Genomic DNA, 14,653 nt, shown 5'->3' with positions numbered 1-14,653 from the left:
TTTCAGACAATTTACAGAATAACAATAGGCCTGTCTAGGCTTCACCTCTGGCCCAGTGACAGGTGGGAAACTGTTATAGGTTAATGGTATAGAAATAGAAACATGGACTATGCATAGTCAGCACAGCACTGTGGAGTCACCTGTAGGCACTGACCCCAAGCATACAGTCAATAAATCAAATCATCACTGATTCAGCCTCGGATTATATCAAGAAACAGAAGCACATGAGAAAACCAAATCCACTTTGATTGAGTTCACTCTATATTTACCAGCTGCATAGTTCCTTTCCCTGCAGCTGTAGCGGAAATGCACTATGCATATGTTATGGGAAATTAGTAGTATTGAGTTCTGTAATAGTGATATTGTGGCAGCAGGAGTCACTGCACTCAAAGGAAACTTCGCTGGTGGCGCAGCAGTTCAAAGTAGACCATTTTGTTTATTTCCTAATACATACAGACAAGTACAATATACAAAATAGGAAAAGCAAATAGTCACATTTGCAAATCTGGAACTATGAAACATAAAACTGTTAACCAATACATTTAGTTAGTCAATTAATAGTATTAATAATTGACACAACTCTGTATAATTAACTATGTGATTTGATTGTAAATTATTAAAAAAAAAACACATTTCATAAATGTACTATGCTTTTTTATGCAAATAATAATACAACTTGTAAAGTAAATAGTCACTGAATACACAATACAATATTTCTCATTGAATCATAGCCAAGTGGAGAAAAAGTATAAAGCTGCCTTGAAAAAGAGAAACAGTTGAACTGTACCTAAAATTGTACAGTAGCACCTGAGTAAATTTCCTTAGTTACATTTCGACTGTTTTGTATGTTGTTACTTCAATCGATGATTTTATAGATTAAAATAGTTTTTCCCACCTGCTCCACAAGAGGAGTTATCCGTCCTCCGAGACACAGGGGGCGCTCTTCGCCAGAGTCACCGCTCATCAGCTGCCGTTAGCGCGCTGTGCTCGATGCCCAAATCGTTTAGTTAAGTTCTTCCGGAGGTTTATTATCAATGATTTTGTCACTTGTGTAAGATAAAAACACTACTCCGGAGTTTGTCTTTTGTTGTTGTCAAAAATGTCGTACAACTACGTGGTAACAGCCCAGAAACCTACGGCGGTCAATGCCTGCATCACAGGTAAACAGCGGTTATTTGTTTCAGTTATGCACAGATGAAACATTTACCACCTGCGTGCTAGCTGAGCTCCCGCGCTACGAGTAAACTGCTACAGCCGGGCCTGTAGCTGCAGCTAGCATTTGTTTTCTTACACCACTGCTTACTGACTAGACTAGACTACACTAGTCATGGTGATGGGGACACGCAAGTCTTTTATCGTTTCATGTACGACCCGCGGAACATCGTCTTCTCTTTAGTATAACGTTAGCTGTTGTCCCAGCTCTGGCTATCCCAGATCAAAACAGGTTTCAATCTGCTGACCGTCAAGTCACCTCAGATAATTTCATACTGTGTAAAACATACAAATAGTTCCCCTGGTTGTCGACTTGATAAGGAAACCTTGTTGTCTAGTGCATATTATGACACCAAATACAGGACGCATACGGTAATCTGTTACTTGCTGTTAAAACTTGGCCTAAGCTTTATTAAATCATCTCGCAGCCCATGAATTACTGCATGCTACTGTTTCATTAGCATAGTACTGCTTTTAAGTACATTTGAGGTACTCGTATTGTACTCTCCTTTTCATTTAATGAACCTCTGTATATCTGCACCATTACAAATGTAGTACGTTTTATTTTACCACTTTTATCTGACAGTATATATATATATATCTATAAGTACTAGTTCATCTACAAACCAACATTTCCTATAAAAACGTGTATTATGCTGAAGCACATCTGAAACGGTATTGAAACATTATAGTAAATAGAAAATCATATAAACATTACTTTAGTACATCACAGACAGGCTCTGGTAAGGTGTAAATCAAAGTAATAACTAACACATAAAGAAGCCATACTAATATGTAATTGTTAATTGACACTCTAGACAGAACATTGTCTAAAATGTAATCATGTCTCAGTATTGCCACACAATTAGATAATCTATTTTATCATTTTTGATATTGTTGTTCAGCCATCATCTTTGGCTCTTCTCCTTCGTACACTCACCCTAACAACAGTTTAATTAACACAATATGCACTTGTCTACAGGTCACTTCACGTCTCCGGAAGACCTCAATCTTCTCATAGCCAAAAACACACGATTGGAAATCTATGTGGTCACCGCAGAGGGACTTCGGCCTGTTAAGGAAGTGGGCATGTATGGAAAAATTGCTGTTATGGAGCTCTTCCGGCCCAAGGTAGGTGTTTTGTAGACTGGTTTGTAGGTTGCTTCAGCAACTGGTTAACATCGGTCTAAAGATTTTGCCACCACAGTGGGTCTTCACACAGACTTATAATCTATATTTGTTCTTTGTCTCAAAACCTAAAGATTAGTTTATTACTTCATTAGTACACTAAAAGAAAAATAAATTGGCAAATGTTTAGGTAATTAATTGCTAATTGCTTATGTTATATGTATTAGCAAAACTGAATAGAATAAATTGAGCATGTTTAGTCTTTGACGACGGTGGTCTCTTTTTCTCTTCTCCAGGGTGAAAGCAAAGACCTGCTGTTCATTCTCACATCCAAGTACAATGCCTGCATCCTGGAATACAAACAGAATGGGGAGAGCATTGACATTATAACTCGTGCTCATGGCAATGTACAGGTGAGCAATATAAAATAGGTTTTTGAACAAGTAGCAATATAAAATAAGTGTATGGACAGAGTATGTTGTGCAGGCTATGAAGAACTGTGTGTCAGAGCCATCTCTTTTACCACACTTTAATGTTGCACAAAGTTTCAAAAGGAGTTGGCCATAATACTAAATGTTCTTTGTCCGTTTGTGCATAAGATAGTATTTATCAGAGAAATATTAAACATAGTTGGTTTGCTAAAATCAACAGCTGGGCACATTCTCAAAAAAGCAGGTGCACACAAGAATGCTAGAAATGACAACCAACCTGTTTGACTGTTATAGAAGTTCAGGTCTTGAAAATGATTTGCACAGGTGCATGATTCCTTGTTAATGAGTAAAAGAAGATATCACCTCAGAAGATTTATTCACAACACGCAAACCTCTGGTAAACTTTAAATACAGAACGACCAGGTTGTGATTTGCAAAAGCTATTTAAACTAAAGCTGAGACTTAGGACATTAACATAGTGTCTATTATTTTATTTCAAATGGAGTTTGCTGAAACAAAGAATCGTGAATAGAAAAAAAGTCTAACTCTCTAAATATTTTTAGTCTGGACGGTAATTATCACTCCTCAAATTGACTATTTTGTAACTCGGCTTCCTTTTAGTTAATTAAACTAGTTTATTTTTGCACATTTGTACAACAGTGTGTATTTTGAAATTCTGTCAATAGTCTTGGTGAAATACCCCAGTGCAGTGTGACTGTGTACAGTCCCATTGTGTATAGTACACAGCTTAATGGAAAATGCCATTTAAATGAGCAAGGATCTTTTTTCTAACTATGTCTTCATTTTATTCAATATGGTCTCTTTTGCAAAGTGCTAGAATTCTTAGGTGTTTACAAAAGTAAAAGCTGAATATGGTTAGGTTTTAGTAGAAAGTACTCTAAATAAATCTGTGTCTAAAAAACTGTGTAGTGTTGGCTTTAAACATTTCTAAACAAAATGCTCTCTTCCAGGATCGCATTGGCCGGCCATCAGAGACGGGTATTATTGGAATTGTAGATCCAGAATGCCGCATGATCGGCCTGCGCCTGTATGATGGGTTGTTCAAAGTGATCCCATTGGACAGAGACAACCGTGAGCTCAAGGCCTTTAATATCAGACTGGAGGAGCTTCAGGTCATTGATGTCCACTTCCTGTATGGCTGCCAGGCCCCAACTGTCTGTTTCATTTACCAGGTACTGTTCAGGAGTGATGTACTTGGAAGTGTGTGTTTAATAGGAAAGAATATGTTCCTGCATATATTTATACAGGTGGGAATTTTACATTCATTGTGTGAATTTATCCAGTTTTATGAAGCCTGAAGTGATGGTGTCAGAAGTGTTATTTTCTATATTGTGTGACAGCAACAACAACAATTTGATGGCAAATTTCAGTTAGTAACCCTAACAAAGATGTTGGTACCATTTCCTGCCTCATAAGAGATTTGTAAAGCAGAGTTTTAATGGTATGTTATATTCAATATTGTTTAACAACATGTTTAATAGCTTTCAGTCCTCTCCTTTCATACTTTTGCTTACCATTGCTGCTTATCACGGCATGTTGCTAGCTTTGTTCCATTTTTCTTTTTCTTTTTATCCAGCTTGCTGTTTGTTAAGTAAAGTCAAAAGCTGGGAAACCCTCTAAAATGGAGTGATACAAGAAATAAGAGGAGGCTGATAAAATGCTGATCAGCTGAAAAGAACAATGTATGAAAACCTCTATGGTGGTGGTGGTTGTGGTCCTTGAATATTACAGCATATACCAGATACTAATCTGAACTATGTTATTCTATGAACTCTGGTCACACTGTTCATTTATATTTACCAAAACAATATATTTGCTTTTGAGTTACATAAAGGAAAAACATTAGATATTTTTTCTGAATTGTCTCAGAGCATATATAGGCTTCCACATCACCACCATGTCAAATGTAATTCCATTTTGATTTTGGCAAATGATCTTTAAGCTCAACATATAAATACTGTAACATCTAAGTTTGCCATTCTTCCACATTCTGTGTTGTTTATGTTGCAGCGTTCATAAGATAAACTCCCCCGTAATGCTGCTAGAAACTTTAAATTCCACAGAGAAATCTTTCTTTTTTTTATACATTCACCTCAAAGTTATTGCCCTCTTTCAAGATGTTGTTTTGAAGTAGGTTGTATTCTGTTGTATATTGCAGGACCCCCAGGGACGCCACGTAAAGACCTACGAGGTTTCTCTCAGGGAGAAGGAGTTCAACAAGGGTCCCTGGAAACAGGAGAACGTAGAGGCCGAGGCATCTATGGTCATCCCAGGTACTGACAGCTTCTACTTTATACATGATTCAAATAGTAAATCAAGAAATCGGTAACAGATAGTTATATTTTTATCACCATCATATGTAAATTATTATAAGTTCAGCATCACAACAATTTTTCAGTATTAGTAATGCAAAACATGCAGTTTTAAAAGGATCTCTTACATATTTGACACAAACTAAAAAATAAACAATTTAATGATTTAAGTATTTAACTGAAATTCTTTATGGTAATTAATTAAGTAAGTCCAAGTTTTGACATTTTTAGTGGCAAACCTATTGAAACACATACTTGTTTAGAACACAGAAATTGTCTCTCTGACCTTTCCCTCTGTGCTTGTATTATAGTGCCAGAACCATTTGGTGGAGCTATAATTATAGGACAAGAGTCCATCACCTATCACAATGGAGACAAATACTTGGCCATTGCACCACCTACTATCAAGGTAAACACAAATAATGGATATTGATCATTCTATCTTTTTGTCATCTGTTTCATTAAGAAGCACAATGTTCATTTTCTTTTCTAAACTTGAGTTATTTCCACCGATCAGCAGTTTGAAGGATAGTTTAAGATTTTAGTTGCAGAATATTTTAGTGCTAAAGAGTTTACATATTGTCAAGGGACACACCGAATAGAATTTTATTTCCACAGGGTAATATTAGTACATGAGCTAATGTTTTTCCTTTTGTGATTGAGAGATAAAGCAAATTACAGATATTTATCCTAAGACTGTACTATATGAACTGTGTTTGAATTGATGAAAGTGTTTGTATTAGCAGTGAATGAACATTTTATTTAAATCATAGGTTTCTATCTTAATCTACGTTGTCATTTTTTCATATAATAGTCATTAGGATAGTTTAGTTTTTTTAATATAAAGTTCTGTAATTATTCAGCAGGATGGAGAGACACCTGTAAGAGATACTTGTGAAACAGCTCTATGATATAATTAAGTGAAAAAACTATGGTGCTGGTAAATCTGTCATCGCAATCTATATTATGTGAACATTTTGCTATATTTAGGAGACCATGAGGTATGTGTGTTAGAGAAATTTGTTATGAATGTCGTGAATGATGTTGAAGTTACATTTAGAGGCAGGTTTATAACTGTCGTGATGATGAGTTTAGCTCCCCATGCACCATTGCTTTTAGTGTTATCTTATCAAGATTAAGTTGCACTCTGTACTGCTCTGCTTACGTTTAACCAATCTCAAGGCCCAAAGGAGCTCCTCAACAACATCCTGCTTCTATAATTAGAAAATGTTCTCTCACTGTCTCATTGCTCTTATAAATTTTGGAAAGAAGAACATTTGAAGTTGCTTAGATGTAGAACCTTTTAATTTAGAGCTACATAGCTTTTTATGGTTGTTATGATTTAAAAAAAAGTCTGTGTAAGAGGTGGTGCTGTGTTGGTAACTAACTAATGAGTCTGATGTATATTATTGATTTGTGCTTTTTCAGTTCATTCGGTGTTAGCTTTTGTCTGATTAACTCTTCCATGTTTGGTTTGCTTAAACACACGTAGTGTCAGCGCCAGCAGGGATTTGTAACTGCAATGCTGTAAGTGTTGTTTGTAAAAATGTCCCAACTTCTCAGCTCTTGTTCCCGTTTGTACAGGGCTACAACAGGAGTGCAAGTCTCCAATACTTTTCGTCTAGTGTTGTTTAGCTGCTCTATAAACGTGTCCGCACCAAGACCCTGTCATCACACATGGAATGCAGCACCAGTATGGCTTCAAGCACTCCCATGCCTTCTGTTGTTACATCGTGGGTTGCAGTTATCTGTGTCCTGCCCCAAACAGCCTTCACACTTAGGCGACTTACAGTTGTCTCGCAAGCTGTCATGTCTCTGTTACAACTCTGTTTCCACCGCATTACCCAACATTGCACAGCAGATGTTTGAGGCAAGAGGTAGTGGGACATCTGTTGTTGCTATGAGACTAATGAAGCGTTGTTCCAAATTAAGTTGAAGTTTTGATTTTGGACTTTTATTTTCCCGGCCTCTAATGTAACATTAGTATTCAGCAGAAACACACTGTCCTTTCAGCTGTGTTGAGACAACACAAGTGTATGCTTTGATGTAGAACAACATTTTTGGCAGCTAATTAATAAATTGTCACTCTGGAGCACTGAAATGAAAAATGAATGTGATACAGAGAGGGTTCTACCAGTATGGAGGTCTGAGCTCATATTACACTGTTTTCTTGCTGTTGATTAAGGTGGGTCAGCAAACTGGCAACTGGTTACACTTTGTAGAATCTAACAAGCTAATTACCTGCTGTTGAGTGGAGATGGATGGTAGAGGTTTGTGAATCCGTGAAATAAAAGTGGATCCACTGTTTGACACAATATGTAAGCAGTACCACGGGGAGGAGGATTGTGAAGATGTGTTTTGTAAAGGTTTCATCAAGTGAAAAATTGACTCTGCTTTTTACAGTAGACAATGACAATAACAATATTTTCCTTTCAAGGAAAAGTAGAGGGGGCTCAGTCACACTACGTGATTTTAATGCCTTTTCCAATCATGACTTCTTTTCTGTCCAATTGGGGAGCTTATCTTCTTGTTACAATGGTGAAGTGAGACTTTAACTTCAGCTGAATGCTCCTAAAATGATTTGATGCAGCCTAGTCTGGTTAAAGCCGAGGACCAAAAGCTGAAAGCCAACAGGAAGGGAATTTTGTTGAAGGGAAAATTATTATAAGACAAATTATGTATACAGTTTGTGTCAATAGAGAGGAATTTTCTATTTTTCTATCTTCTCTCTGTTTAAATAGCAGTGTGGTTTTCTTTGGAAACGCATTTTCTACAGTGTGGTAAAATATGCCATATGGACTGATAAGGCCACAAAAGTTTGACACAAAGGTCTGATAACTCAGGCTGGAATATTAGCATATCCCAGTAATGATGTGATAAGCCACAAGCACACAAATATTGCAGCACACAAATACCAAATATATATTTTAGGTACTTTAAAACAGTTTTGCTGCTGTTGCATAGTTTAATACAAATCTAATGAATCATCTTTTAAAAGTTTTGTTTATGTTATGCACTTATGAGAAAAAAGTGAAAGTGAAAAGATATCTGCCTGTCAGTGTATCTTTATATATTTTTTTTAAATTCAGATATCGAAACGAGTGTCAGAGTCCACATTCTAGTGGATATATATATATATATATATATATATATATATATATATATATATATATATATATATATATATATAAATAAATAAACAAACGTGCATACAATAACCTACAGTTTTACATTAGTGAGGTAAGGGTAAGGATGATTTTTGGTGCTTGTTTTATTCATGGAGCTTTTGCAGACCTTAACTTCCCCTGTGAATTATAATGTACTGTATGTGTTCCAATTGCAGCAAAGTACCATTGTCTGTCACAACCGAGTGGACCCCAACGGCTCCCGCTACCTGCTGGGGGACATGGAGGGACGTCTGTTTATGCTGCTGTTAGAGAAGGAGGAGCTCATGGATGGCACAGTGGCGCTTAAAGACCTGCATGTGGAGCTGCTTGGAGAGGTGCTCTATCCATCTTATTCTCTGTGCCGCTTTGTCTCTGTCTGTCGTCACCCTGTTTATCCACCTGCCTGTCCTCTGGCAGTTCTCCCATCTGTTTCTCTCCACCTGGCTCGACCACCCTTTCTATTACATGTTGGTTTTTCTCCTGCTGCCTTTAACTCTCAGTACCCACTTTGTTACAATGATTTCCTAATGGTTTATGGCCCTGACAGGAGCTAATGGATCAGTCTACACTTGTACCGAAGATGAGGAAAAAAATAATCCATCCTCTTGGTTGCTTGCGTTCCAGGGTGTCCCTTATCTGTTTAAACTTTATTTAGACAGTGGCTGTATATCAATACTATGCTTAAAGCAAAATCTCATGTGAAAGGCAGGCAGCTTTTGGCTTGCGGCACCTTCCACTAATGACTTGCCAGAGAGTTTAGAAGGATAAAATGCTTTCTCGATAGTCTGCTGAGTGATGCTGGAGCTGCAAACGATCAAGCAGAATAGGACTGCTGAATAGATTGCTTTTCACATCATTCTGACTTTTATTGCTAGGGTTGGTCTCAGGCAGCATCACCTATACATTATAATGTCAGACAGATGAGTGTTCTTTACTCTTTACTTTGGCAAACAACAAAATTGTACAAATTGTTGAGATTTAATTTACGTTTCAATATTGCTAGACAGAGTTGTTCTAAGTGACCTTTCCCCATTGTTTTTTTTCATCAGAGGATTGCGGGAGTTGGGCTGTAATTAGTAATTATTTTCATCAAGTAATCAGACAATTATTGTTTTGTTTTTTCATTAATGGTTTAGAGTTTTAAAGTTCAAAAATAATTAATTTTTTCCCATCTCAAATTACCAGAGGCTATAGTGATGTCTTCAAATTACTGATTGGCCAGCAATAACAACACAAGCAAATAGTTGACTAACATGTTGAATTTCAAAATCAATTGTTCTGTGGATTTCTCTTTTATTTGTCTTATCAGACAGCAAAGTGAATATATTGTGAGTAAAGTGTAAATGTATTTAGGTTTTCAGCCGTTGGTTGGGACTGGTAAACCTTGGACTGGAAAATTGTAAAAATGTTTTTTACTTTGATATTTTATAGATAAATGAATAATCAAGAAAGCAGTTAAAAAAGAAATGATTGGTAGTTATGAATAAACCTTAAGCACCTACTGTGGACGTTGCATAGAGACTAAGATATTACTGTGCCTTCATCTGTTGACAGACGTCTATAGCTGAGTGTTTGACTTACTTGGACAATGGTGTAGTCTTTGTGGGCTCCAGGCTGGGCGACTCCCAGTTAGTGAAGGTAAGCAGCAATGTTTCACATCTATAATATTTGAGAATTTTAGGCTGGAGCTGATATCCTAGACATAATCAACCTAAGTAAAGTCTGTACAGATTGACAATGCATGTGACTCCTGTCCACCTTGTACTGTTATACCCTCTGATTGTGCTGCTTGTTTCTCCACAGCTCAACGTGGACAGTAATGACCAGGGCTCATATGTAGCGGTGATGGAGACATTTACCAATCTGGGGCCAATTGTGGACATGTGTGTGGTGGACCTGGAGAGGCAAGGCCAGGGCCAGGTAAAAACCTAAGACTGTAGGCTTTCTCTAATGTTTAGAATAATTGGACTCACATTGGAGTGACACATTGAAAGCAAATCATTCAGATAGAATAAATGGTCTAAAACCTTTAACACCTCCCGAATAAACCTTTTAGCTTATGTGAGTCTTCAGCTGTATTTTCCTCTGTATCATCTTCTGCCACAGCCTTCAGGGAGTCTAGGCTTATACCACTAATGCAACTGACTTCTTGAGTTGTGTTAACAGTGTTTGTCAGCAGAATTGCAACATACTAGAGCACAAACCTGCCACTGGCCAGAGGAGTTGGGTACAGTGTATTCAAGAGATTCTTGCTGACATCAAATACACAGCTTCCTGTATCTTTTTATAAGCAGTCTGAGTGTTCTTCTTTTGTCTGATCTATTTTATGTTGCCTGTGGCCCTGTACACCTGGCAAGCGAATGTGTCTGGTATCCCAGTTGCGTCTAGATATGATTTAGTTGGACCGCAGTTAAATCTCATACTAAAATGCATCTCTAGCATACAAACTTAAATTGGCTTTCTTGTTTCAGAATGTTGTGCTGTGCTTGTCACTTCCTGTTATAATATTTACTTAGCTTAAAAGTGACAGAAATGTCTCTCTCTGCATTTCCTGTCTGGATGTATCCTAACAATTCATCATCTTTAGCTCTTGTGTGTACTTATGTTTGTCTTTAGCAATTGTTAATCAGTTTGTATTCTGAATATAATGGCATGTAAACCACTTTGCATGTTAAAAGGCAACAAGAAGGCTCAATTGTGTGATCTTTATAGTTTCATTGATTTTTTTCCCATGAATATCCTCAAATATCAAACAATGTTTTTATGTAACCAGCTGCTGATTACATTTTTCTTGTTCTTTGACACATATCTGCATAAATATCGTAGTTTGACAGAAACATTTTTTGATTTGAACATTTGTGTCTTCCTTTTATGTTGAATCACTGAGGCAGAGGGAGATGAAACATTGCAGTAAAGAGAGATGCAGTACAGAAGGCTTTGTTGGCAGGGTTTGACACCAGGCTTCAGGGTACTTGATGTGGTTCCAAAGGCAGCAGTCCACTAGAGTGCAGAGCCGCTCTCTGGGTGCAGACCAGCACACAATCAGCCCCGGACTATATTCATCCAAACAGTCCAGCTCATTTCAGTCTGTCGAGGCCCAGAACTAAATTCAATCACAATTGTTTTAATTTGCCATTAGCTGCAGATCCACAGAGCATTTGACCTGTTTAATTGTTGCTGACACATTCCAAGGCAGTAGAGGATTTTTGCACAAGCTGCAGGGCAAAATATTACCAGCAGTCCAGCCTTAGAGAAACACTGACAATACAGTGTGCAGTCAGAGCTGAAAAATGACATTATTCATTTTTTATTCACAGATGTGCAACTGCAAACCGCACATGGGTTTATGACTGATGACTGATGAAACCTACACGCACACCCTTAATATTTTATGTGCAGATTATCAAGATTCAGTCTGTCCTGCAAGAGTGCTACTGAATGTGTGTGTGTGTGTGGGAGTGAAATGGGTTACCATGTTCACAATGCTTAATTCAATTAGGATGAAGCTGTTGGGTGGTATGTGGTATGGACTGAAATGATTACAGCCTGTGGTATTACACCTGTTCGTGTACCATGAGTGAATGAATAAAAAACATTCTGAATACCTTGGAAGACCTTGATTTGTAGAAAGCTATATGGGGCATGTTGTGCTATTTTCTGTTTTATTAGCCAAACAGTTAAGTTGTTATTGTAGAAAATCATCAGTTGAATTATTTAAATGACTTCATTTGGAAGTAAAACACAGTCCTGAGCATCTGGCTGCTTATGTTTCTTGCCCCATTGGACTCATTTGTCATTTTGTATAGAGTTCACATCTCAGCACTTAGTGCCCACTAATTGGTAATTAGTGAGTACAACGTACAATGTACATTGTTACTATTACAGATTTAAATGCTGAGGTAAACTACACCATAAAGGTACAACTGGATTTTTCATTTCAGGGAACATATCAAACATACGTATCATGAAAATGTGGTATATGGTTAATTTGTTAAATAGATGGAGTGGATGACATGGAAAGTAATCAATCTTCTCTCCACCTTAAACAAAAGCATTTTTTTTATTCACACAAATTCAGAATTGTAACCTTTTCTTTTTTCTTTTTTTTTTTACCACTTGATTTAATTATTTCTTAGATTACAAATATGCTTAAAAATAGAAAAAGCTGTCACAGTCACACCTCATAACTGACAGTTTTTTTTCTGCTGCTTTCAGCTGGTGACATGCTCAGGTGCATTCAAGGAGGGCTCTCTTCGGATCATCCGCAACGGCATTGGGATTCATGAGCATGCCAGCATCGACCTGCCAGGAATCAAAGGTTTGTGTTTCACTGTGTCTCTTCCACCACCTCCTTCTCAAGTCTGGACATTATCTGTACCATAATCCTCTAAGGACTTGACAGTAGAGCCACTTCAGCTGCACCTCTGTTTGCCTCGCCTGGCCTGAGCGGCAGCTGTTGCTTGTCCAGGCTCAGAGTGTGAGCAGATGGTTCAGATGTCGTAGGTCTTGGCTCGGTGTATTCCAAAAGAACAGGAAAATTGCCAAGCTTAGGTCCAGAAACATTTGTTTTCATTTAGTAAACCAGTGCACACTGCAGTATCTGCAGTGGTAAACTGTCAAGTTGAAGAATTTCGTCAGACTTTAATGATGTCAGAGACCTCTTAATCCTTGAAAATTAGGTTCATCTCCCTAGACTCTTTTCTGTTGCTTAAATGAGACACACGGGCTAGTTAACTTCTGTTTGCACTTGTTATGCTTCAGCTGTTATTGACCATCCCTGCCCTAAAAGTCTGAGCTGCTGCCTTCTGCCCCTGGCCTCTTGATTAGAGGCACTTATTCACTTAGCCAATCAATGACTCTCTTGAGGTATCTACAACCTGTACATCCCAACATGTTAACATTTGACAGATGGACTATTAAAGATCTGCTGGGATACTGGCTAGATGTTGTGTGTAATTTCCCCTCTAGCCTGATGCAGAAAGTAACTTTCTTTCTAAAACCTTTCTTGCTAACCTGGATTTTTGTTTTCAATTCTCTTCTGGAAGGTTTGTGGCCACTCCGCTCTGAGGCAGGCCGAGAGACAGATGACATGCTGGTGCTGTCTTTTGTGGGTCAAACACGGTGAGTTTGCCGTACAGAATACTAGGTATGTACGGAGTCAACTGCCATTATCTTACCTTAACGGATTGTTTTTCCCTAGAGTGTTGATGCTGAGTGGCGAGGAAGTCGAGGAGACTGAACTTCCAGGTTTTGTGGACAACCAGCAGACATTTTACTGTGGCAACGTGGCACACCAACAACTCATTCAAGTTAGTATATACACCTGCATACCTGTTAAAATGTATCAAGCCTATTTGCATGAGAATATTTGGACATCCCAGTTCAAAACAGGAGTTCCATTAGATTTCCTAAATTCAAAATTAACCATAGTCATTAATTATTCAATTGTGGTCTTTCTCCATTTAATAATATGTACTTTACTGGAGCTGAATCATACATGATTGAAGGGGGCAGTCGTGAATATGAAGAGTGTAAAATGATTTCATGTCTTTTGCACTTGGTTTGCACTTCATTTAAATTCAAGCTTCAGCCTGCCTTTTTGAAATGAGGATAAAACCTGCTGGGAATTCTGCCAGCTGTTAGACCTTCAACCATAAATCTTTAGGCTGTTATGACAGCATCACTTGTGTTTTTCAGGTTGGAACATTTTACCAAGTTGCTTTCCTGCCAGAGTTGGTGTATTTATATTTATACCAGTTTTATAAACATTTAAAAAACATTTTCCCAGTCACTTTGACTGTGCAACAGTTGTCGCTTTCTGATTTTATTATACCACAAATGACTTAGAAACTGTGCACATAGCAATATTTCATACTAACAAAAAGTTCAAGTGCTCCAGGGTTGCTCATAGTGCTTATTTAAGTATAAATGCCTGACTCTGCAGTTGTTTGCAGCTTTTAGCTTCGTTTTTGCTAATTATTTTGTTTCTCTGCCCTGCACAAGGACTGTGTGCTTATGCTTTACTCCTTTAATTTACCTCACTATTAAACTGTAGGCAGCAGCTTCCAGTCATCAAGCCAATTGTTCACTACCTGCCTAACACAAAATTGCCGAGATCTAAAGAAATGCCTGGTAAAAATGTTGTAAACAATCCTCAACATCTTGAAAGACTACACATTCTTAATATTCCTCTGTAGGGGTTGGAGACTAAGCCAAAGCAAAAAGACCACTGAGTATTGGCTATAAACAAGACTCCAACACAACATAACTTTTGGAGGGATAACTTTTGTACAAATATAAGTTTTCTCCAGAGGAAGAATCCTAATAATTAATGAATGGCTTTTAGCCAAACCTGTCATTTACTATTGAATGACTTGTCATT

At 37.6% G+C, this 14,653-nt stretch overlaps 1 protein-coding gene across 1 annotated transcript in view; it reads left to right on the top strand.

The window, feature by feature from the left end:
- Positions 1–987: 987 nt before the first annotated feature.
- The window catches only part of ddb1 (damage-specific DNA binding protein 1), a 34,959-nt gene continuing 21,293 nt past the window's right edge, over positions 988–14,653 (top strand). Inside the window, exons 1-12 of the mRNA XM_026378335.1 lie at positions 988–1,160; positions 2,195–2,343; positions 2,637–2,753; positions 3,743–3,964; positions 4,951–5,065; positions 5,416–5,513; positions 8,448–8,606; positions 9,826–9,909; positions 10,075–10,191; positions 12,487–12,589; positions 13,317–13,392; positions 13,472–13,580. Of these exons, the coding sequence (XP_026234120.1) occupies positions 1,100–1,160; positions 2,195–2,343; positions 2,637–2,753; positions 3,743–3,964; positions 4,951–5,065; positions 5,416–5,513; positions 8,448–8,606; positions 9,826–9,909; positions 10,075–10,191; positions 12,487–12,589; positions 13,317–13,392; positions 13,472–13,580 (1,410 nt within the window). The 5' untranslated portion in view covers positions 988–1,099. The remainder of the gene's footprint in view (positions 1,161–2,194; positions 2,344–2,636; positions 2,754–3,742; positions 3,965–4,950; positions 5,066–5,415; positions 5,514–8,447; positions 8,607–9,825; positions 9,910–10,074; positions 10,192–12,486; positions 12,590–13,316; positions 13,393–13,471; positions 13,581–14,653) is intronic.

The sequence above is a fragment of the Anabas testudineus genome, chromosome 3, assembly GCF_900324465.2.
Source record: "Anabas testudineus chromosome 3, fAnaTes1.2, whole genome shotgun sequence".
Taxonomy (NCBI): domain Eukaryota; kingdom Metazoa; phylum Chordata; class Actinopteri; order Anabantiformes; family Anabantidae; genus Anabas; species Anabas testudineus.
Note: the sequence above shows the minus strand (reverse complement) of the source record. Positions and strands in the feature narration are given on the sequence as shown.